The sequence below is a fragment of the Habropoda laboriosa genome, unplaced genomic scaffold, assembly GCF_001263275.1.
Source record: "Habropoda laboriosa isolate 0110345459 unplaced genomic scaffold, ASM126327v1 scaffold176, whole genome shotgun sequence".
Lineage (NCBI taxonomy): Eukaryota > Metazoa > Arthropoda > Insecta > Hymenoptera > Apidae > Habropoda > Habropoda laboriosa.
Window position 1 is genome coordinate 987462 of NW_017100321.1, and position 22949 is coordinate 1010410.

The 22949-nt window shown below is 29.7% G+C and overlaps 6 protein-coding genes across 6 annotated transcripts; 1 reads left to right on the plus strand and 5 right to left on the minus strand.

Moving 5' to 3' along the window:
- Positions 1-597: 597 nt before the first annotated feature.
- On the minus strand, positions 598-1662 carry LOC108574329 (NIF3-like protein 1). Its single transcript, XM_017936900.1, has 4 exons — positions 1387-1662; positions 1177-1291; positions 945-1109; positions 598-866 (listed from the first exon to the last, which is right to left on the minus strand). The coding sequence occupies exons 1-4, from the start codon at positions 1660-1662 to the stop codon at positions 598-600; spliced, it is 825 nt and encodes a 274-aa protein (XP_017792389.1).
- A 247-nt stretch (positions 1663-1909) lies between these two features.
- LOC108574326 (probable cytosolic iron-sulfur protein assembly protein Ciao1) lies at positions 1910-3383 on the minus strand. The gene is made up of 3 exons (XM_017936896.1): positions 3344-3383; positions 2576-3037; positions 1910-2458 (listed from the first exon to the last, which is right to left on the minus strand). Exons 2-3 carry the CDS (start codon positions 3029-3031, stop codon positions 1910-1912), a joined length of 1005 nt encoding a protein of 334 aa, XP_017792385.1. The 5' UTR covers positions 3032-3037; positions 3344-3383.
- A 530-nt stretch (positions 3384-3913) lies between these two features.
- Positions 3914-4766, minus strand: LOC108574328 (exocyst complex component 4). Its single transcript, XM_017936899.1, has 4 exons — positions 4633-4766; positions 4363-4524; positions 4111-4280; positions 3914-4001 (listed from the first exon to the last, which is right to left on the minus strand). Exons 1-4 carry the CDS (start codon positions 4687-4689, stop codon positions 3914-3916), a joined length of 477 nt encoding a protein of 158 aa, XP_017792388.1. The 5' UTR covers positions 4690-4766.
- A 1222-nt stretch (positions 4767-5988) lies between these two features.
- On the minus strand, positions 5989-7723 carry LOC108574323 (transcription initiation factor IIB). The gene is made up of 5 exons (XM_017936892.1): positions 7646-7723; positions 7046-7156; positions 6764-6950; positions 6225-6695; positions 5989-6150 (listed from the first exon to the last, which is right to left on the minus strand). The coding sequence occupies exons 1-5, from the start codon at positions 7660-7662 to the stop codon at positions 5989-5991; spliced, it is 948 nt and encodes a 315-aa protein (XP_017792381.1). The 5' UTR covers positions 7663-7723.
- Positions 7724-10389: 2666 nt separating this feature from the next.
- LOC108574286 (calpain-7-like) lies at positions 10390-13717 on the plus strand. Its single transcript, XM_017936850.1, has 12 exons — positions 10390-10573; positions 10672-10835; positions 10908-11106; positions 11171-11493; positions 11570-11702; positions 11823-12013; positions 12092-12319; positions 12402-12646; positions 12720-12928; positions 13004-13212; positions 13284-13513; positions 13573-13717. Exons 1-12 carry the CDS (start codon positions 10390-10392, stop codon positions 13715-13717), a joined length of 2460 nt encoding a protein of 819 aa, XP_017792339.1.
- Positions 13718-16970: 3253 nt separating this feature from the next.
- Positions 16971-21957, minus strand: LOC108574273 (tyrosine-protein phosphatase non-receptor type 4). The gene is made up of 17 exons (XM_017936834.1): positions 21939-21957; positions 20751-20962; positions 20545-20673; positions 20417-20459; positions 20159-20326; positions 19963-20083; positions 19798-19885; positions 19563-19715; positions 19252-19484; positions 19003-19173; positions 18747-18924; positions 18500-18667; positions 18229-18404; positions 17937-18136; positions 17492-17835; positions 17137-17421; positions 16971-17054 (listed from the first exon to the last, which is right to left on the minus strand). The coding sequence occupies exons 2-17, from the start codon at positions 20898-20900 to the stop codon at positions 16971-16973; spliced, it is 2691 nt and encodes an 896-aa protein (XP_017792323.1). The 5' UTR covers positions 20901-20962; positions 21939-21957.
- Positions 21958-22949: the final 992 nt, after the last annotated feature.

Genomic DNA, 22949 nt, shown 5'->3' on the forward strand with positions numbered 1-22949 from the left:
ACACACAAGTTAAGATCAAAAATGGAAGTATTGGGAAAGGAAAAATGGAAAATTGGATGCGTGGACCCAAAATTGAAGTTGTTCCAATTGGACCAGAATAACGACTGTTATATTTTATTTAGTTATAAGTTTTCAATAAGCATCGGTTACGTACGTACGTTGTTAAAGTCAAATTTCTCTTCGTAACCATAATGCGTGAGTTACGAATGAATGCGAACATGAGAAGAAATAGACAAATGATGGAACAAGTGGAAAAAATATTTCAATAATCAAATTAAGAAAAAATCGATTCTATAATCGTTATACATGTTCAAAGATTAATTGCAAAGTAGTTTAAGCGCGTTATACATGAAAACTTAAATGCAGTTTTTGTTATAGCTGTAAATTATTTATGTTGAAACGCAATATACGATGATTCTTTTATGTACTTCAATTTCCCTGGATATCTCTCTGACTAACTTTACCAGATTGAAATAAAAAATTGTCAATCCCTAAATGGAACAGATAATTTATAATATTAATAATAAAATTTTATCACGTCTAACGTATATTTCCATCCCTATGTTTATATTGACGCATCTAGTTTTTTTCTTTAAATTAAACGGTTTTTAAAGGATCAGTATCATTCTCGGAAACACACACTGTTACAGAATTCTTCCATGTGCCATTTAAGAAATTTGCAAATATTTTTAAAAAACCACGTTCAGAATCAGAATGATTTGTTAGTATCACATTAGTTCTCTTGTGTACAGCGTCAAGAACGTCATGGTGTAACATTTCCCCCGTAAGATACAAATCAGCGGGCACGTTCTTTAAAATAGATGCACCAGATCCAGCACAAAGTGCAATAGTATTAATAAAACCGTCTGAAAGTTAAAGTCAAGTCACAACATTTCAAATTTATAAATACATTAAAAAAAGACTTGAATCAAAACGTTCTGTACCTGTTTGACGAGCACGAGCTAATCTAACATGTTTCAAACCAGTGCATTCCTTTACTCGTTGGACAGCATCCTCAATAGAGATTTTACTTTTTAAAGTACACATTCGTCCAGCACCATATTCACTATTACTTGCATTTACTTGTAGAGGTTTACTATTCTCGAGCACTTACATACACAATGTTAAATTAATCACAGTATCAAAACGTTAAAAAATGTTCGATCATAAATTTACCATTTTCAAATGCCGAGGCCAACCAATCGTTTACACCGCCCTTTACCGAATCAAAAGTAGTATGCGGAGAGTATACGGCAATTTTATTTTCTAAACATTTGGCAACAATTCTCTCCTAAGGAATATCGTTTATGAAAGAAATAATTAATAAAAGCATCGGTCAATGAAAATAAGATTAAATATGAATAACAATTATAAATTTTGCGTTACCTTCCATGAACGAGTCGTTACTGACTTCATAGGTGCAAATATTAAAGGATGATAAGTAATAATCATGTCTGTATTCAAATCTAAAGCTTCTTGCATGACATCTTCGGTAAGATCATTTGTTAGAAGAACGTGTGAAACTAATTTCGTTTCTGTAGGTTCAACAAGTAATCCTACATTATCCCAAGACTCTGCAAGTGATAGACCTGCAAAGTTTTGCAGGGTGTCTACAACTTGGGTTAAAGGGATCCCAGTAGGATTCAGTTTTATATCACCCATTGCACAGAAGGTGTTATGTTTGTATGTCAAGGTACTAGTTACAATTTTATAACTTTGTTGCAGTCCTGTGAAATGTCTAAACATTTATGATTACCTAGAACAAGAAAACAGATAAAAGAATTTAGACCAATACAAAATATAGCACGAATATTTATTATTGATAGCAAGAGGGACTTAATACAATGAATGATCACCTTTTAAATATATTTATTATTAAAAAGTACAATTACATAAAGCAATAATTATATTATTCATTATAAAACCAAATTTTCACTAAACCATCATCACTAGCAGATGCAAGTTGTCCAGGAACATTAGGATTCCATTGCACAGAGTTTACATCTTGTGTATGAGCAGTGTCCATTGAACAGACCATTGTAAAAGTAGGCTGTTGAGGATCAGAGTCACTATCCTCTTGAAATATTCTAATAATATCGTCACCACATGCAGTCACTAATAATCCAGTTGTTTTGCACCAATCAATATCATAAATTGTCCTTGTATGATAACCAGATATAGTACACACACACTTCCAAACTGATTCATTGTTTGTTGTAACAATTCCTGGTTCATTACCAGGTTTAAACTCTTGCCATATTTTCACTGTTTGGTCATCACTGCAAGTTGCTATTCGATTACCCACTTTGTCCCATGCAAGACTCCAAACTGTTGATGTATGGGATGACAATGTTGCTATACATGTCCAATCATTATCTACTATATCTTCCTTGAAAATTTTTACTATATTGTCATAACTAGCAGATGCTACAACTTCTTCACTAGGGTGCCACCTCACCTATAATAATTTCAAGATACATTCTAGATATTACTATGATAATCCAAAATGTCATTAATTTCAATAATATTATTATAACAATGTTACAATTGTATTTAATGCACAATATCTACTTACCTTCTTCACATCTTGTGTGTGAGCATTAATAACAGCAGCACATTCATACTCATCATCATTTACTTCCCATATCCAAACAGATTTATCACGACTACAAGTAGCTAACAACTGACCACTACAAGACCAACTAACACTTTTCACTTCATTTTCATGTCCTTCTAATGTTGCATTACATTCAAATTGCCCAGATTTTTTATCCCATACAGCAGTAGTTGCATCAAAACTAGCAGATGCTATATAATTTCCACAAGGAGACCAGGCTATTTCTCTAATGGTTCTAGTATGTCCTTCGGTAAGGATAGTTTTCACAACCCATTTTGGATCTTGTGGACCCCATATTATAATTGTTTTATCTTCGCCACAAGAGGCAAGGCAAGTGCCCTTAGGATGCCAACAAACATTCCACACCCTTCCCCTATGTCCACTCAAAGTTTGTTTTAATTCCAAGGTACCCATCTCTATCTGCAACAATAAATGCTTGCTTTTTACACTTTGCTCAGTTTAACAATGAAAACTTGTGAAAAATATTATGAACATTACTGAGGAAGCATGGATGGGAAATGTTTGCGCATCATATTTAATATTAACAAAATAGCATGAAATATTTCAGCTTATTTTATGAAAATTGTACATGGTTAAATCTGTAAAAAAATACCTTTCAAATGAAAAGTTAAAAATCATTTAAAAGTTACACATTACTTTGCGAAATGATAAAAACGATGGAACATTGTTCGATATAACCAAATACAGTATACTTAAAATACTTACGATATACGTCTTGAACTTTTATTAGTTTCACAATATAAAAGAAGAAATTGTCTATCAGCTCCACCGAATGCCAGTACTTTTCGTACGATTATATCATAGAACATGCATGCAAATAAACAAAATACGAGTAAAATGTCACGTGCACCATATAACCATGAAACACTTTCTGACCGAATAGACAATAAATATTTAAAATACGGTTACTGCATATTCGAAACATATCGTTTTTGAAATATTTCAGTGTAGAATATTTAAATCGCTATTTATCAAATGAATAAAGCATCCTTGGTAATCATTCAAAAAATAATTAGTAATTCAAACGTTTCTAAAATGTACGCATTGGCGGGGAGGTATAGAATTACTGGAAACTGGAATTTAATTATAAGTTATAACCAAGGCATGACTTTATCATTAAAAATTAAAATGAAGTGAATTAAAATTACTATTCAATATGGTAAAAAAAATTTGTAATTCAAATTTATTACATTTTATATTTCGTTTTTTCTTATAAATACAAAATAATTAGATTACAATTTATTTATAGCTATCTATGAATAAGTTCAATGATTATCAGTCTGATGCTGTATTATACGATGTAGATACTGATAATGCATCTGTATCTGCTAAGGGTAACATTCTAGTGCAGGAATCAGCAGTCCTAAAAGTTTTAAAAATACAGCAACTTCAGAAGTTACATTTAATAATTTTTCTTTTATAATTACATTTAATAAAAATTCTCTTCCATTAGAGACTGTATTGATACTTACACATCTTTTAAAAGATGTAATACATGTTTATGTTCAATACCTTCAAGCCACAAATTTAACAATTCTTCTCGCTTACACCTCAACAATTGTTTACAGGCATTTAAATTTTCTTTGACTGCATGAATTTTCTCGCGAGATGCTGTTACTTTTTCTGATAAAGCACTAAATATCTATAATAGGCAACAATGAAAACATTATTAATACCATGTATTATATAATTTTGTTTTAAATTATATGAAAGCATATATTTACTTGCATAACTTCTGCAAGATCTTGATCATGTAACGATACCAATTCATCAAGCCTTTGATCACTTTTCTTATATTCCTTTTCAAGTTTAGCTTTTTCTATTTCTCTTTGTTCATTAGTTTCACTTGCTGACAGGGCACGAATCACAGAAATCAATAAACCACTCTACAAAAAGTATTTATCAACAATAAGGCAAATTAATTGCTGCAAATTTTCAAGTTATTTCATTAAAATGATCAAATAAACGAACGAAAATAAATTAGTCAAACTTACTGTTTCTTTAGTCGGTTTAATACCTCTTGGAGGTTTAGTAGGAGGTATTGAATTCATTGTATATTATTTTCGATAGTACAAAACAAAGTAGAATATGAAACTTTTGCATTAAATTTTATTCTTTTGTGTTAATAAAATTTATACATTTAGTATTGAACGTTACGTAGGTTATATCATCTCACACTCTACGTAAATTCCCGATGTTTCAAGTCACTTTTGAAGATACTTATCAAAAATAATTACGAGAGTATAAAATAATTATTATTCGTATTATAAAGGTTAATTATTGCCGTTTTCAATATGACGTATGCATTAAAATTGACATTAGATACGATGACAGCTGACAAACACATACGCAATTTTAAATCGTATATTATAATACTAAAGGTATTAATAAAACGATTCGTTTTAATAATCATAACAATTCTTTTTATTGCCATAAAAATTAAGATATGTGTGCATGTTTTACATTTATTATATAATACAATATAAATTTTTGTGTTTTTGAATTTTTCATGTTTAAAAATTATTAATTTTTCGTTATAAAACGTAAACATGAAAAAATAATATCTTTTACTGTTATTATTTTTTGAAAAAAATATAACTTCATTTTTCTGGATATTCAGATTTAATATTTTATGTGTTTTGAATGAAAAATAAAATATGTACATGTGTTTACTGTGAGAAAATCTATTTTTCGACTTTTAATCAAATCTACTAATCGCGAATTTTAGACTTATGTTATTTAGTAAAAGTATCACAGAATTTTTCATATAATTGCATTGTGTGGTACTTTTAAATTAATGCTCTTTATATTTTATATTTAGATTTTGTAAGCTTTTGTTGAATATTAACTGTAAATTATTGTGCTGCAGCGCTTTAAATAAAATTACTGTTAATAAATTTTTAATATAAACTTAATTTGTAAGCTTGTTTACATAAAGCTTGGAAGTCAATACATTTTTTGGTATCAAATATAAATCTTATAACAATTTTATCGCGTTCTTCCGATTTTAACATGTTGAAACATGCCAATTATAATAAAATATTTTACTTTTTTGCCCTACTAATATACTAAATGAACAGTGCATTTGATGAAACAAAATTAATCATCCACACCAGATAAATTATCAAGATACTACTGTTGTACATACCAACATCATAGGAACAAAGTATAACAGAAAAAAAAAAGACAGTCAGTGCATAATAAATTAGATAATACCAATGTTTTATAGAATATTTAGGAATGTATACTGTAAAGAAAGGTTAAGTTATTTAGAGATGATTATTTAAGGTACATAACTATTGTTTCAACATGATAAAATATACATAAAAACATAAGGCTCCATGTTAAGTTTACATTTGTGGTAACTGATCAATTGGTGTTGCAAATCTGAAATCTTCTGGAAATAGTTTTCCTGCATGAGGATACATTAACTTATAAGACTGTCTGATTGTAACATCTGCTACACCAGCAATGTCACCGATTTCCTTTTGTGACCTTTTATCTTCTGAAGCCTGAACAATAATATAATGTGTAAGAATTATAAGAATACAATATTCATAACATTTGCTCTAATTACAACAAATACCTGTGATGCCATGTATATGGCAGCAGCTGCCACTGAAATAGGTGATCTTCCAGGTACAATATCAATTTCTACTGCCTTTCTTGCAATGTGTGTAGCAGCCCTTTGTACCATATTAGGAAGTCCAAGATTAGAACAAAACCTAGACATGAAGTCTCCTGTAGTAATAAGGTCCACACTGGTTTCAAGTGCTTTTAAGATCAATTTGAAACATCTTCCTATTTCTTTTTTGCTAATCTTGCTGACTGCACAAATTTCTTTGAAAGTACGTGGTACACCTTCCTGTCTGCAGGCAATATACAAACAGGCTGAAGCAATGGCATCATTTGCTCTGCCTTTTAAATTTTTACCATCATGTACTTGTTTAAACAAATTATTTGCTCTGTCAACTATGGTTTTAGGCAAATTAATACGGTCAGCCATTCCATTAATTTCACGAAATGCATTGATCAATGCTCTATCAGAACTGCTCATCTACAATATAATTAATTAACAAAAAAGAGCAAAAAATACTATGAATAACACAGTATGAAGATACTAACTGTACGTCTATTTTGATATTTTGAAGCACCAAAAGCATCAAATGATGCTGCACCAGTTCCAGGACCAATCATTGTAGATAAATCTGAACCATTAAGAAGAGGATTTTCTGGTCCACCAACACGGGATGGATCAACTCCAGCTTTCTCATTACTGAATGTTCTCCATTCTGAACCAACATCTATTACCCTATTAAAAAAAAGGAGAGAAAAGGAAAGTAAGGTTAATTGGAATTTACAGTTACATTAGTTCTAAATCATATATATATATATTTACATATTTACCTATCTCCCACAACTAATCCACATTCTGAACAAATCTGATCTCCAGCTCGATAGTCTTCAATGAGAGGTGCATCTGGGTGTGCATAACAACAAACTTTGTTCGTTTCATGTCTGTAAAAAGGAACTAAGATAATGTATATCACATATTAATGTATACATGCATATTGAACAAATATTTTCATTACTATTATGCCAATAATTATATTAATAATAACCTTTAATTGTTTGTTATTGACTACTTCAAAAAAGAAAAAAGAAAGAAAATGAAATTGTTCTATTTTCTTTCAATACGGACTCGTGTAGAATCGTTAAAACAAAAATAAAACAAACTGGATTCCTTACTGCGAGAATAAATTACATTTAAGTATAAAATTTATAAAATGTCTTACTATATTCCTAAAAATAATTAATCAAGATCATGTCAGGAATAAACAAACAATGTTACTGTCAGATTTCATAACCATAGTTTATAAACATTATGTCATTTCTAAATCACCCGAATTCGATCTGAAATAACAATAACTTGTAAAACAAAACATTACGATAAATGTTACTGGTGTCAGTGGAAAAACGATATACCAAATTTTTACAAAAATTTACCTTGACGAACTTGCCATATTTTGGATTTGTGTTTTTCTACTCTGCCGCGTAAGTCAATACAGATACTTAATGCACTGCGACATACATGCATGTGTATTAAGCTATATAAAAAAGAAGTAGATATAAAGCTCAGTACTCAAAATGAACTTAATTGATGATTTAGAAATTACTTACTCTAAAAATTGATTTTGTAAAATAATCTATGTAAAATATTAACAAAGAAAACATTCAGGTCATTATGAATAAATATGGAACATATAAATTAATTCATAAATTTCAATAAAATAGAAATAATGTTCGTAGTATTTTAATCTATAAAGCCTGAAAAAATCCGTAAGCCATTAAAACTTTTGGTACGCAACATGAACAACCTTGAGCTTATGAAGATTTGATTCAGAACATTTTTCAGGTGAATATAGGGGGTTTTGAAAGATTCCATAGGGAGTTCTAAGAGTCTTGAAGGTTTAGAGATATCGAAGAGTTTGTGAGCTTAGAAGATCTAAAATTCGGAGATTCTTGAAACATTCAGATCAATCTGAAACCTTGAAAACCTTTCAAGACAGAAACGCTTTGATGCCTACACAACCTTTGGAAGTAGATCATCAAAATGTCAGACACCTCGAAAAATCCCTAAAACTTGTGAAAGTTCTAGGAACTCCCTGAACTTATGGATATCCAGAGAATTTTCGAAATGTATAAAAACCCTTAAGACTTTTGAAACACGATATAATTTTATTAGTGTTTTATGCATCATTAATCTCCATATTATTGTTCTTAGGAATGACATAAGTGTTTCATTGTTTTTAATAAATGTTGGTTTTAATTATCTTTTTAATTTAATTGCTAATATATTTTAAATTATTGGCATTATTTTGACAATGACTCTTCGCAGTAATAGTAAATCTATTGATAATCTATTATAAAAATATAAAAGATAAAAATAATGGGCTGCTGCCTATACTGGTCTTATGCATCTGACTGCCAGACGTAGTTCTATTGTCCGGCAAAGCAAACTTCAGACTTCTGACGTCATTGTCTGACCAAATAAGCGAAAAATAGGCGGTTAGGCTATCCCCACTACTCTTCGGTCTTACACTGCCGCCGCTTGGAAGGAAGCTGCAGTGTAAATAAATGGTTTAGATAAATGATTTTTAATCAACTGTCGATAATGTAAAACGTTGATAAAAGAATAAGAAACTAAAGATTATTTTAATCGCCCTGTCCTCTTAGATATTTAGCAAAACAGAAATGAGTAAGACAAGAAAAAGAATACGGGTAGACACGGATAGTACTAGAAAAACAAGTTAGACAAGAAAAGAAATAGAGGAAGATAAGAATAGCACTAAAGAAATGAGTTAAGCAAGGAAAGAAATAGGGTTAGACAAGGATAGCATTAGAGAAACGAGTTAGACAAGGACAGAAAATTTGAAAAGTGAAACTAATGCCATCTCGCGTCAGGTGACGCGAACTACGACTTTTCAATAGGAATACAGAATATAAACAGAGGTATTAGACAAGGAAAGCACTAGTGTGCGAGAAGGATAGAGAGAGAACGTTTCCTATTGGTCCGCGGACCGCCATGCTCCATCTATCAGGCCCTAAATAGAGTCGGCCAGGGAAAAATCATTAATAACTCAATAATTACGATGATTTCGTGAACTTTTAGAATTGAAGAATGTAGTGTGGACTCTTAGCAACTTTCTCATATAGATTTTACTGTACTAGACCCTTTCAATAATTAGTTATTAACAACTTTATTATGTGATGTCAAGAACGATACAGCAAACCTTCATGGTTTTTCCATAATTTCATAGCTTTGTACTAAATTCTCATACAACTACCTGCATGCATCTGCAGGCTAACTCCATGGCGGTCCGCGGACCAATAGGAAACGTTCTCTCTCTGTCCTTCTGGAACACTAGTGCTTTCCTTGTCTAATACCTCTATTTACATGCTGTGTTCCTGTTCAAAAATTGTAATTCTCGTCACCAAACACAAGATGGCGTTAGTTTCATTTTGAAAATTTTCTATCTTTGTCTGCAGCTATTCCTTATTTTGTCTAACTCGTTTCTCTAATGCTATCCTTGTCTAACGCTATTTCTTTCCTTGCCTAACTTGTTTCTTTAGTGCTATCCGTGTCTACCTGTATTCCTTTTCTTGTCTTACTCATTTCTGTATTGCTAAATATTTAAGAGGACAGGGCAATTGTAATCTTTAGTTTTTTGTTCTTCTATCAACGTTCTACGTTATCGACAGCTGATTAAAAATCATATACGTAAACCATTTATCTATACTGCACTACAAGAGTAGTGGAGATGGTCTGACCGCCTGTCTTACGTTTATTTGGTCGGGCGATGACGTCAGTAGCCTGAAGTTTGCTTTACCGAACAATATAATACTACATAAACTGACGTGTAACCTGCTGCAATGTTTACTTTCAAAATAAAATTAATAATTATGAAATTTGTTCAACAATTTAAAGATTATAATCGTTTATTATAATTTAGTAACATTTATACACTTGTTAATATTGTAAGTGGTAATATATTGTGTAGTATATTATGATTAAAAATATAAATATTTGCAAGGAAGAAATATTAGTTTACGAAACTAATTACATTAGATGAATACAATGACAGATTGGATATGTAATCCAATAAAATTGGTATGAAAGTATTTATTTATCTGTGAATGGTGGAAAAAGTAAAAATTGGTATATAATTTTAATAATAAGACTCTACAAAATGACATTAGAAGATGTGCAGAATGCTGCTCGAAAGGCAGTGCAATTTGATAGCAATAATCAATATAAACAAGCTTTGTATTATTATAATGTAGCTGTGCAATATCTTGCAAAGTTACAAGATCCTATATATGATCAGAAGCTTTCAGAGTATCAGGAGAGAATATCAACAATTCAGGCTCTCAGTGAGTATTATAAATTAGCCAGTGGTAGATAGAAGGAAGGGATAAAAATTATACAGATAAAAAAATTTAATAGTATATAAACTACTGATATGTTATAGTTAATGAAGAAGAACAAAAACATCATATAGCACAAACTACACATCAGTCTAAGTTACAAAGATGTAAATTTCTTATGAATCAAGCACAAGATGCAGATGAGGCTGGTTTAAAAGATATTGCTGTCAAACTATACACAGATGCTGCTGAATTAGGACTAAGTGTGGTATATAGGATAATATTTTGAATATCAAACTTTAAACATTAAATCTTAAAAGTTATTTCATTTTAATTGTAGAAAACTACTGATGTAGAGTTAAAAGCAAGATTAACAGATATTATAAGACTTGCTCTTGACAGAGCAGAGTCATTGAAAGGTTTAAAAACAATAGAAGATAATGATGTTATTTCTAAGTTACCTGTTGTACCAGAAACAAATCTGGATGAAGATGTAGAAGAATCACCTATAACAACTACTGTAGATTCTTCTAATGCAGGTAATCATTATCTTGTTGACTTTATTCCAGTGGAAGATTCTTTTCATTCACTCTTAATGTTTAGGTAAACAACCTCAGTCATCACTTTATCATGGAAGTAGTGCATACTTAAAAGTAAGTGGTGGTAGTGCTAACTATACAGAGGAAGAGAAAAGGGTTTTGCTTCTCACATCCCACATCAATGATCATGAATTTGTACCTTTTATGCGCATTGATCTTAGAGAAAAATTTCAATATGCTATTCCATTTACTGACAAAGATGGTTTGCTAAAATTAGCACCAAAACAAAAGATAGACTTTGGAAGATGGTGTCGACCAGAAGAATTATTCTCAGATCCAAAAATGGTTAAAATGCACCATGTTGATTACTACAGTATAAAACAGACTGTTAGTAAAAATAGCATTAATTTTTTGTATTAATTATTTTTACTGTACTAGAATTTAATGACATGTTTAATTTTAGGTCATTTCTGATTGCTCTTTTGTTGCTTCTCTTGCAGTTAGTGCTCAATATGAAAAAAAATTTGGACAGAGACTTATTACATCTATTATTTATCCAAAAAATAGAAACAAAGAACCAATTTATAATCCATTTGGTAAGGTTTCACTTATTATTGCATTCATTATTACTAAAAGGTACAAGAAGGATCAGCAGTTTGTTACTTTCTAAGATTTTTATTTCAATAAAACTTCAAATTGTAAATATTTTATATTAGGAAAGTATATGGTGAAATTACACATTAACGGTGTTCCACGCAAAGTTATAATAGATGATTTATTGCCTGTAAGCAGAACCAACCAATTACTTTGTTCCTACTCTAGCACTCACGGAGAGTTGTGGATTTCTTTACTCGAGAAGGCATATATGAAAGTAATGGGTGGCTATGATTTTCCTGGCTCAAATAGCGTAAGTTTATTTTTGTATCATAAAAAATACTAATCGCAGAATACAAAAAGTTTTTAACAATGAAATATTATTTTTTAGAATATAGATTTGCATGCTTTAACTGGATGGATACCAGAAAGATGGCCCATTAAATCGGATGAACCTGATTTCAACAAGGACGACCTATTTAATATTTTGTTAACGCGTTTACATAAAGGTGATGTGTTAGTAACAGTTGCCACCGGAGAATTATCCGATGCAGAATCACAGAGAACAGGCCTTACATCCACTCATGCCTATGCAGTTCATGACGTTAGAAAAATAAATGTAATCAATTTATTTTTTAAATGTTTAAAAGATGTTATAAAAAAAAAGCAAGAGCTTTGTAAATGTAGATATGTTATTATAGGGAGAAAGACTATTACAGCTTAAAAATCCGTGGTCGCAATTCCGTTGGAAAGGAAATTATTCCGAACTTGATGCAATACATTGGACGAATGAATTAAGAGAAGCATTAAATTATGATCCAGATTCTGCATCTCAATTTGATAATGGGGTTTTCTGGATCGATTACGATAGTATATGCCGTTTTTTTTGTGTTTTTTACTTGAATTGGAACCCTGGGTTGTTTAGCTATACTTATTGCATTCATCAGTAAGTAACAAATAATTTTATTTAGTTAAAGATCGTTATAAATGTAATGTCTTATGATAATATGTTATTGTAGAATGTGGAATGCAGGAATGGGACCAATGAAAGACGCATATAATATAGGTGATAATCCTCAATTTTCACTAGAGGTAAAAAATAACGTTAGCGGAGCAATATGGATTCTTCTTACGAGGCATATTACGGACATAGTAGATTTTAGACAGAACCAAAAATTTATAACAATATTAGTGTATCGAAACGATGGAAAAAGAGTATATTATCCACGTAAGTGAAATAACTTTAATTATAATAATTTTCTATATTTCTTTTAAATATAGTTGTAAATTTTTAATTATATAGATGATCCGCCACCATATATCAATGGTGTCAAAATAAATACACCACACTACCTCTGTAAAATAAAGTTAGATGCTCAAAGTGATAGCCGGTATACTCTAGTCATATCGCAATACGAAAAAACGGAAACAATATACTATACCTTACGTGCGTATGGATCCTGCGAATTTTCATTAAGAAAGATACCAAATTTTTATAAATATGAAAAAACGGTATATCCTTGTTATTTTTTATGTAAATGTATGTAAAACTTAATTGTATACTACAATAAGAATGTGTTTAGGTTACTGGTCAGTGGAAAGATATTACAGCTGGTGGGTGTTTTAATCATCCCACTTACCAAAATAATCCTCATTACCAATTGGTTTTAGAAAGTTCAAGTAATAATAATTATTTGCTGGTTATATTGAAGGGTCCTAAACAATATCAAATAGGATTTAATGTCCTTTCAGTTGTACTAAATGATCCTGATGCACCTAGTGCATTCAAAATGAAAAGTTCCGCGCCATTCAGGTATTATATAATAATATATTATACATAATTATATTTATTAATGATTTAATGCATTATAGGTCAGGGTTCGTTTATCTTGAATTAGAGGATGTACCAGCAGGTACATACCATATTATTCCATCAACATATATCCCTGGACAAGAAGGGCATTTCTTCTTAACTTGTAAATCATATTGCAAACTTCAACTTCAACCACTTCAATAACAAAATTAATTTTAATATAAACTATAATTTTGTATAAAAAGAGATTTTAACAATACGTTGTACAATTATTGTAAGCACAATTTATAACTATTAGTTTATGCGCACTAATTGTGATATATGTGAATACTGTTATGACTATTATGTAAGAAGTTATACCGAATGTACAAAGATCATTAACGCTAAAGTCGATGTTACAAATTACGAAATTCTTTCAAAAATACAAAATGAAAAAAAAGATTGAAACAAGGAAAGTCATTAAATGGTGAAATATTACAAAGTGTTTTTATTTTATATTTTAAAAGTACAAATTAGTAATCAGACTAGACAACTACTGACTGGATTATGAAAATTTGTGGCACTTTATTTATAATCAGTATTTGCTTGATGTGTTATGGTTTGGCACATACGCAGTTAAATTTCAACGAATGTAGCTTCAAAGTATTGTAATTAGCTATTTAATATTCTTTGTACTATTCAATCAATTATATCAAGTGAATACTAAACAATATTCGCGTAAATATTCACCGAAAATGCAACGTAAATACAGTAATTATTTTTATAAAATGTGTGTTATTAACATTTCATGTCTAAATCACAAGAAACGTGAAAAACCGCATCAGGATTTCTTATTTGTAGACATTATTACTGTACTTTGTATCTATTTAGTAAAAACTAATTCTAAAATATTACATCTCAATTCTTTCAAAATATTTTTTCTAAGAAATTTATACAATTTTGCCTTACACATTTTCATATTCTTCGAAATGTATACAGTATTTTGTAGTATAAAGATATTATAACTTTTTAACAAAAATGTTTGATCAATTTACTCTTAATGTTTATAATTGGACATTTATATACGATATTTTGTATTGCTATAATCATCTTAATGTAATATCATCTTATTAATATAATAATTATAAATAAATAGTAATTTATATGAAATCATGATTTATGAAACAGGAATTGAATAAAACGTAAATATATTTACATAATTGTTCAAGATAAATTATAAAAAAAAATTATGGACAATTATACAAAAAATATACACGTTAAAAAAAACAATATTATTAATTTAAAACGAAATTAAAAAGAAAACTGCATCGAGTGAAACTGTTATAATATAATAGTCAGTAAGAATATCCATTCTTCTTTTGATATAATGATTTGGATGCATGCATACAAGGCACTATTGTCATTATTTTATAAAATATTATTAATAACACAGAAAATATTTAAATGACATTGTGCTTTTACTGTTGTGCTTACTGTTATGATATGCCTAACAGATTCACCCAATTTTTAATTGTTTATTACCAGAAGCATTCAACAATAAAGTAACGACCTTTTGCAATTCAGTCTTGCTTACCAAACAATGATAAGTTTTAAGCTAATTTTTCTATATTTTTAGCCTCATTTAATAAAATTATTGTATAAATCAGAAAAATGAAAAAAGAAAAATATAAAGAGAACATATATTTCAACTATAATTACTAGTTCACTCTAATCACAGGTGATTTATCGATGTTTAGTAGAAAGTTATGTTAAAACAAAATTGACACTGCAATTGCGTACAGTATACATATTATATGGTATTCTGTTTTCAATTCAATGCTTTGTTATATACATAAATAATGTATGCTTTGCATTACTAAATTCAATCTATTTCAAGTTTATACAAATACTTTATACCAAGGGTAAAAAATGTTGCAAGTAAAACTTTTGATTTTTATAATCTTGTTTCTTTTGTGTGAGTAAGAATATATAATTATACACACAATTGTGTTGTGTATGCAATAATGGATCTTTATGTTGTTGATTCATAGATCATTATGTAAATTTATTTAGGTCATTGTGCGTAAAAAATAATTTCAATAATGTACGTTATATATACAAAACATAAAAATATTTTAACATTGTAAAAATGGGCGGAGAGTAGAACACATGATACAGTTATAATAGTGCGTTCAGTTAACATTGTTTGAAAATTCAAAAAATATTAAAGATTCTGAATGAGATTGTTTTTAGGACGAAGTATTTTTCAATGTATCACTTTTTCTTTGCTTTACATCGAAATATGTTAAATAGGTTACTAAAACGAGAACATTAAACTTTTAGTAGTTCTCAATTTATATTAGTTTTATTTTTAAGATAACTTCATTTAACATTAGGATACTATTGTATTCTTTATCGTGCAAATTTGAAATTGTACTTTTCTTATGAAACGAGTGTAGGTTTTGATATTTTAAGTGGCATGCGCTGTTCTTTTAAATAAAAACTAATCTGTACATTGTATAAACGGTACTAGAAGTTACTACAACTGTTGTGAGAAGATTACTATTTCTAATTAAAGATTAAAGTAGGGACGATTCGTCAAAAGTTAAAATTTTGTTTTGCACATTTGAATACGTATTACTTTCGGTGTTATTAAATAAATGAATGTTGATAGGAAATCGAACGTTTCTTTGCTGACAAATGATTACGAGTAAGTATAGTTTACGTGTGATATTCTTACTTCAAAACTGTTCAAAATACTTAAAAACTTGAAAATTCTTTTGCAACTTCACTGTATACAATCACATTCTGTAGCTTACTTAAATAGATTGACTATAGATTCGATCCTTCTTAGTTTTATGCTAGTTTATATTTTGTAATGTTTCATTATGGCTTTTTTCAAGGCAATATCTTTATATTGGCACCCCATGTACTTTTAAATTTCTTGCTAATATACCAATTAACATTTATAGATTTTTAAGGCGGTGTGTTAATTTCATATAAAGATTATATTTGTGCTGCTATTACTCTGTTATGAGCAATAATTAAAGAATTGAACCCTGTAAAGTTAAACGAAGTAATAACCGCACCTAACGAAAAAATTTGATATTCATCGTTTAAGAATATATTAGTACTATCGCCTAGAATTACTTTGAGATTTTTACTTTTAGCTTAAACATAAATTAGCAAACTTATTTTATCGAAATTTCATTATTTACAAGCACTCACGTATAAATTAAAAGGGGATAAGCTCAAAGGCGTGAAAAGTTATATCTTTCTATTAATTAAATCCCTAGATGAAAAATATATTTGCAAAGAGATAGAAAATACCTATTTTAAATAGTATATATCTCTCCCATTAATCAATAATATATGTATATATTATTGTCAAAGTATAAAATTATCATCTAATGATGTGATGTTTCAGTAAAATGTCAGAAGAATGGTAATTACAATGTTTTCCAAGTTTATATTATTTTCACCTGCTGAATTCAGGAAGTGGTTTAGCTATTCCTTCGCTATAAGCTTTGTGGACCGCCTCACACACAAATCTATACTGACTCTATAAACAAAATGTTTTTTTATTAGGCATGACATATTTTATTTAAGTCATAATTTAATACTGTTTATAAATTTTTACTTACAGCATTTTGTATCATCATTGCTCTTTGATCTCTCATAGATCGCACAATATCTAATGGATATACTGGTTGATTTGCTTCAATAAGACACAACGCTGTTTCCATTAGCACTAAGACACCTGTTCTACCTATTCCAGCAGAACAATGAACGACAGCAGGTTCGACTATACCGGTTCGAGCTGCTCGTACTCTTTCAGTAAACATAGTGAATTGCCGCCAATCACTGGGAACTCCATGATCTGGCCAGCTACAATATTGCATATGCGTTATGTCTCTTTCTTCTCCAGTCTGAAAAGTATAGAAGTAATAAATGCTTAGAATCCAATATTTAAAAAGATGTATCGTTGGGTTTGCTTACATTAATGTCACGCAGTATGAATTCCCGAAATGTAAAAGTATCTTCAACATTTTCAGCTGTAGATGTGAGTGTAAGATTTCGTAACGTAAGAGTTTCATTTAATGCAGGCCAATACTGATGACATTTTGCTCGACCACGTTCGACCAAAGTTGTGAGCATCACGACAAGAGTACTGCCTGCTTCTAGAACCATCTGCCAGAAATCAGCAACCGTTGAAGATAAAGGTCCTTGAGTAGCAATGTATCTGTTAATAATACCCGATCCTGGTATTTCCATGTTCACATAATTAGCATTGATATAATCTCCGCTTGCAGAACCCATAAGTATAACCCGAGTAACATCATCTATAAATTGCATAATTTTTTAATTGTATAATCTCTTTTATTTATCTTTTAAATTATTATTTATGTGAAATTTAAATTTTTGGACTTTTCTTTAAGCTTACATGGTGAAATATCTCGGTACCGATTTTTACTTTGATTTTCAGGCTTCTTGGATTCGAGAGAAGTAAGTTCCGGATTTTTTCTATATAACTGTTCATATTGTGCAATTAAAGCACCGCTTGCCAAACCATCAGCAAGAAGTAGCATCGATTGTGCCAATGCGTCTGACCCAATGGCTGCATGAGGTGCATCCGGTACGTACCTTGTTATTTCAAAAGAATCAGTATTAATCCGATTAACGTTAATGTTACCAATACGTTAACTACTATATATTTTTATAATTAAATGAAATACCTATACGGAGGTTCTTCTTCAGACGTTTCATCAGTACCAACTAGTAAATTATACAAAGCATTTGGTCTAACAGTTAATGTCAGTTCACCGGAACCCGAATCGCGGGACTGACGAATTAGATTTACTACATGTTCATGTAATAAGCCACTTACATCAATTCCATTTATATACACTACCTATTTGTTTAATACATTCACGTTAAGTAATTTTTAAAAATTAGTCCAAATAAATTCATTGTAACTCTATTAATATATAACAACATGAAACATACCTGGTCTCCTTCGTTTAATTTCGGATAGCAACGATCAGCGGGCGTGTTTGGAGCTACCCTCGATACTATAATAGGCATATCAAGATCTAAACCACCTTTTACATTAAATCCAAATCGGCCTTGTTCATCTGGCGTTAAAGAAATTGTAACTAATCCATCTTCTACTATCTGCAAATACTCATACTTATATCATACACGTAAAAAGTAATAACGATTTAATGCAATTAAAAACATTAAAAGTAAATACTTGGGGAGCAGGTGAACTTGTAGGTTCACTATAATCAGGGAGATCATAAATGTTTCTTTCTACAGTTGTATCATCATCAGCATAACTTAAAACTCTAGAACCTAATACAGGAGAAAATGCGTTGCCTTGAGTATGTGAACTTGTTATTTCTTCTCGGAGAGATAAAAAACCACCTTCGCTGTGGAACAGTCAAATATTAAAAATTATTATTATATGTATATAAAAGTCAACATGCATTAAGTTATTTCCAACTAACTCATCGCTAGGGTTCCCTTCACCCCATGCTTGACGAGGTTCACGAGCACCAAGAGATTGAACTTTATTATCATATGGTCTAGGGGGTCTTCCAGGAGGCATAGATAGTTTTCCTTTCTCTTCAATAATTGGAACTGATGTAACTCCATGTACTAATCTCTTACTAGGGGATCTAAATAATTTAAGTTATTATATTAAAATTAATAAATTAATATTTTTAGATTACTAATGTTGAATGGATTAATATTACCGTATGAATGTTCTCTCTACTCTTGCTCTATGTTTTCCATCTTCAACTGTTTGAAATTCGGTACGCCCTGAATACGTAAATCTACTACTTAAAGTAAGTGGAAAACGTCTCGGCCTTGTTTTAGGACTGTGAAGTCTGAAAAATGTATGATGCTCTACACATGCTTTCCACAAATTTTTTGAGCTGCGATATGTTTGCATGTTAAAACCCAGTAATGTATCGTAATTTTCTGACTGTAACAAAATTGTTTATGTATTACGTTATAAAATATGAACTATACTTTTAAATTGCAAAGGAAATGTTTGTAGTACTTGTTCCCTCCTAAGTTGAATGAAAAATTGTTTCCGTTTAAATGATATTTTAACTATTTTTGACCACGAGAACACATTGATTTTTATTCCATTTTGAAATACTACTAAACCTATCGACGTTACACCTAACTGTATTTCTTTATTCGTTGAATCCTGAAAACAGAAAAATTTAAAAAGTTAAAATGAATAAAAAATATGCAGTATTTTTAAAAGGGTTTGTAAGATAAGTATATACTCTAGCTTTATGTAATTCTACTCCATACATATCCAATCTTTTTACATGATCTAAGAAATTGAATTCTGCATCTGCTGGTAATTGACCTCTAAAATAGAATATGAATATTATGGAATGTTTTATACATTATACATTATTAATGTTATATATAGAACTTGAACTTACTTATGAAGTTTATGTAATTCAGCTATCTTCTTTTCCATTTCTTCAGTCTGACCTGGTATCAATTGTAATCTAGACAGATATCCAGGCCCATGTTCCTCAGGATGGTAATCACCTAGTTCAGCTGTAGTTATATCAAAATATAATATTACAAATAAGTTTTAGAATAAAACAAATATTAATATATCACAGTTCTCACACTGAACAGTATAGCTGGCAATAAGACATGCTGTACTTGGTGGTAACTGAAGTTTTCCCTGAAGAATATCTCTTCGTATTTGTAAATAAAATTGATATCTAGTATATTCTTCTTGTAATTTACTAGGGTCAGATACATAAAACTTTACTCTAAAATAGAATTGTCCACCTAAAATGATATAACAGTATTTTAAATCATCTTTCATCTCTTTGTGTTTAGTAATCTGAACAAGCATTTAAATAGGATCTTTACCCTTACTTCTTATCTGCTTTTTTACTGGTTTACTAGGATCTAACCACCTCTAAAACATAAATACAATTGTAATCTTATACAATTAATAAAATATACATTTTATAGATTTTAATAAATTCAATATAAAACTTTACCATTATATCTGGTGAATATGTACATGTTGTAGCTCCATTTTCAGCATATTGCAAACCAAAATAATCTTTTTCAACAAGTTCTAAATGTTGGAATACTAAATCTAATAATGTTTGACCTTTTGCTCTTTTCTGAAACATTTGTAAATATTCACTTACAGTTGATGTATCATATGTTTTTGTTTAAAATAATCATCACATGAACTTACATCTAACTGAAATGTATGTTGGGTGTCATCAAGGAAAACAACAGTAGCAGATAGAGATTTCAATCTACAATTTCTTGCTAATTCAGCTCCACGAACGTGGTAGCTCCCACTGGAGCCACTCAACGCTCTGCGTGATACACTTTCAATCATCTCAAAAATACGAAGGCGTGTCAACCACCTTCCCGACACCACCTCTCTGCTATGCTGGCCACCTAAATGAAGAATTACATAAGAAAAAAAAAAAAAAAAAAAAAAAATAAAAAAAGCCATATTAACCATAAATAAATAATTTTTATGTATAAGTAAATTAAATAGGCATATTATAACTATGTAGATCTACAATCTGATATTAATTATTTAATAATTTTATGTACTTTATAAATTTTAGAAAGCAATAATACATTTTTTTTATCCATGCAAAAATTCATCCATGTTTTAAGCATCAGGGCACATCATTAAAAAAGTAGGAAAAACACTGATTTGGTTAATGTACTATAAGGTTATGTCAACAACCATGTTGTCAATTTTGATAAATGATCATATTGAATAAATCAGTCCCATGCAAGCTCACAGACTGATTAAGCATAAAGCACTATTAAAAGTAATTACATTCAGAAGTTGTCATTGAAAATAAATTCATTGGGTCAATAATCTAACGTCAGTTACATAAGCAAGTTTATGTCTACTACGTGCCAGAATAATGTAGAACAGGGCATTCTGAAAATAGTTTACATAAAAGAAGCAAAAGGAGCTCATTAAATGCCAATACATTTAAATACTTTTTAACATCAGTCTCTCAAGAGATATGCTTTGAAACATCATTTTTCTTTACAAAATTAATTAAATTGTACATAAATTTGTTTAACTTATTATTTTTACATTGAAATACAAAAATATTCAAATATTGAACAACAATTTATATTGTAATAATTTGGGGTAAATTTAATTTTATAAAAACTAGTCTATTAAAATATACTTTTTTTAAATCACAAACGAAATTATAATTAATAAATATTCGAAATCATCGAGCTTAAAAGCTTTTTGCAAGAAAATATTGGGTATTAATATAACTTGGGTATTAATCAGTACATATATATTCTAAGTATGCTGCACCAAACAGGTATTTATATGCATGAAAGCGATTGTCTCACAATTGCATTAAACGAGCATTGTAAAATCTACACTTACATTCATGATCCGTTGCACTACCTCCAGTACGGTTTTCACAGGTGTTCTTAGACACTTGACAGACGAAAAACCGCTAACGTTCGTCAATATTTTGGCAGATAAAATTTATCAAAACATAGAGACAAATAATTCTTCCCAATTGTATCGAAATTTTTTAAAGAATTTTTTCTTCCTCAGAGCCTTTTTCATTATTTTCTATAGCGACATATTATTACATTCACGTTTGAAAATATAATTTTCATCAAGGTAGACCGCATTAAAACCAGTTTGCATTATTCACTGCATCATTTTGCTGCAGTTTGTAGTAAAACACATTTAATAGTACAAAACTGCACTTCTTTCACTCACTCAGTAACATATAAGGTAACACTAATAAATCGGCACGAGCGAGCAACGATGTTAATGAATTATGGTCATGGTTTTCTTGTAATTTTACAATAATTGTTGCGAGAATACGTATACATAGATCATCAATTATATCGTCATTTCAAAATAATTATTTTCGACAGTGTTATAGCGTAAAGACGAAAGTTTTATTTACAGTAATATTGTTTGACGCCCTGATAGTAGAATACACCGTATACATATATGCATTTTACTGTACACATGTGTACGTGATTAATATTAGTCATAGAGTAAACAAACTTAAGATACCATAATCAACGTTTTCTCTTATAGGCACCATATTTATTATTTATGGATAGTAACGCATGTGCAACAAAAATAATAAAATTATACATTAGTGTTTTATCCTTTTTATTTAATACAATATTGAATATTAATAAAATCTTCTTAATCTGCATTATTAATGTAGTTTATTTTTGTTTTCTAAAATGTATGTATAGTTTTATACCTCATAATGTTAAAAAAAATCAATTACAATTTAATTAACATTGTAATGAATGAATAATTTAAAAAAAATGTAATTCATGCAAAATATTCGGCAAACCTTTAATTGTTTCGTAAGATTTATTTACAAGGCAATTTAAAATACAAACTCTATGATAATTT

Coding starts and splice junctions, on each gene's coding strand:
- LOC108574329 (XM_017936900.1), bottom strand. CDS start 1,662: ATGGGTGATATAAAACTGAATCCTACTGGGATCCCTTTAACCCAAGTT. Junction 1,110..1,176: donor GGCCTCGGCATTTGAAAATG/GTAAATTTATGA, acceptor TGTGTATGTAAG/TGCTCGAGAATAGTAAACCT. Junction 867..944: donor AGCTCGTGCTCGTCAAACAG/GTACAGAACGTT, acceptor TTTAACTTTCAG/ACGGTTTTATTAATACTATT.
- LOC108574326 (XM_017936896.1), bottom strand. CDS start 3,031: ATGGGTACCTTGGAATTAAAACAAACTTTGAGTGGACATAGGGGAAGG. Junction 2,459..2,575: donor ACACACAAGATGTGAAGAAG/GTAAGTAGATAT, acceptor AAATTATTATAG/GTGAGGTGGCACCCTAGTGA.
- LOC108574328 (XM_017936899.1), bottom strand. CDS start 4,689: ATGAATTCAATACCTCCTACTAAACCTCCAAGAGGTATTAAACCGACT. Junction 4,281..4,362: donor ATCTTGCAGAAGTTATGCAA/GTAAATATATGC, acceptor TGCCTATTATAG/ATATTTAGTGCTTTATCAGA. Junction 4,002..4,110: donor TTACATCTTTTAAAAGATGT/GTAAGTATCAAT, acceptor TAAAACTTTTAG/GACTGCTGATTCCTGCACTA.
- LOC108574323 (XM_017936892.1), bottom strand. Junction 6,951..7,045: donor GGATTAGTTGTGGGAGATAG/GTAAATATGTAA, acceptor TTTTTTTAATAG/GGTAATAGATGTTGGTTCAG. Junction 6,151..6,224: donor CCATATACATGGCATCACAG/GTATTTGTTGTA, acceptor ATTATTGTTCAG/GCTTCAGAAGATAAAAGGTC.
- LOC108574286 (XM_017936850.1), top strand. CDS start 10,390: ATGACATTAGAAGATGTGCAGAATGCTGCTCGAAAGGCAGTGCAATTT. Junction 12,929..13,003: donor AAAAAGAGTATATTATCCAC/GTAAGTGAAATA, acceptor TTAATTATATAG/ATGATCCGCCACCATATATC. Junction 13,514..13,572: donor AAAAGTTCCGCGCCATTCAG/GTATTATATAAT, acceptor AATGCATTATAG/GTCAGGGTTCGTTTATCTTG.
- LOC108574273 (XM_017936834.1), bottom strand. CDS start 20,900: ATGATTGAAAGTGTATCACGCAGAGCGTTGAGTGGCTCCAGTGGGAGC. Junction 20,674..20,750: donor AACATACATTTCAGTTAGAT/GTAAGTTCATGT, acceptor CAAATGTTTCAG/AAAAGAGCAAAAGGTCAAAC. Junction 20,327..20,416: donor AGTAAAAAAGCAGATAAGAA/GTAAGGGTAAAG, acceptor ATATCATTTTAG/GTGGACAATTCTATTTTAGA.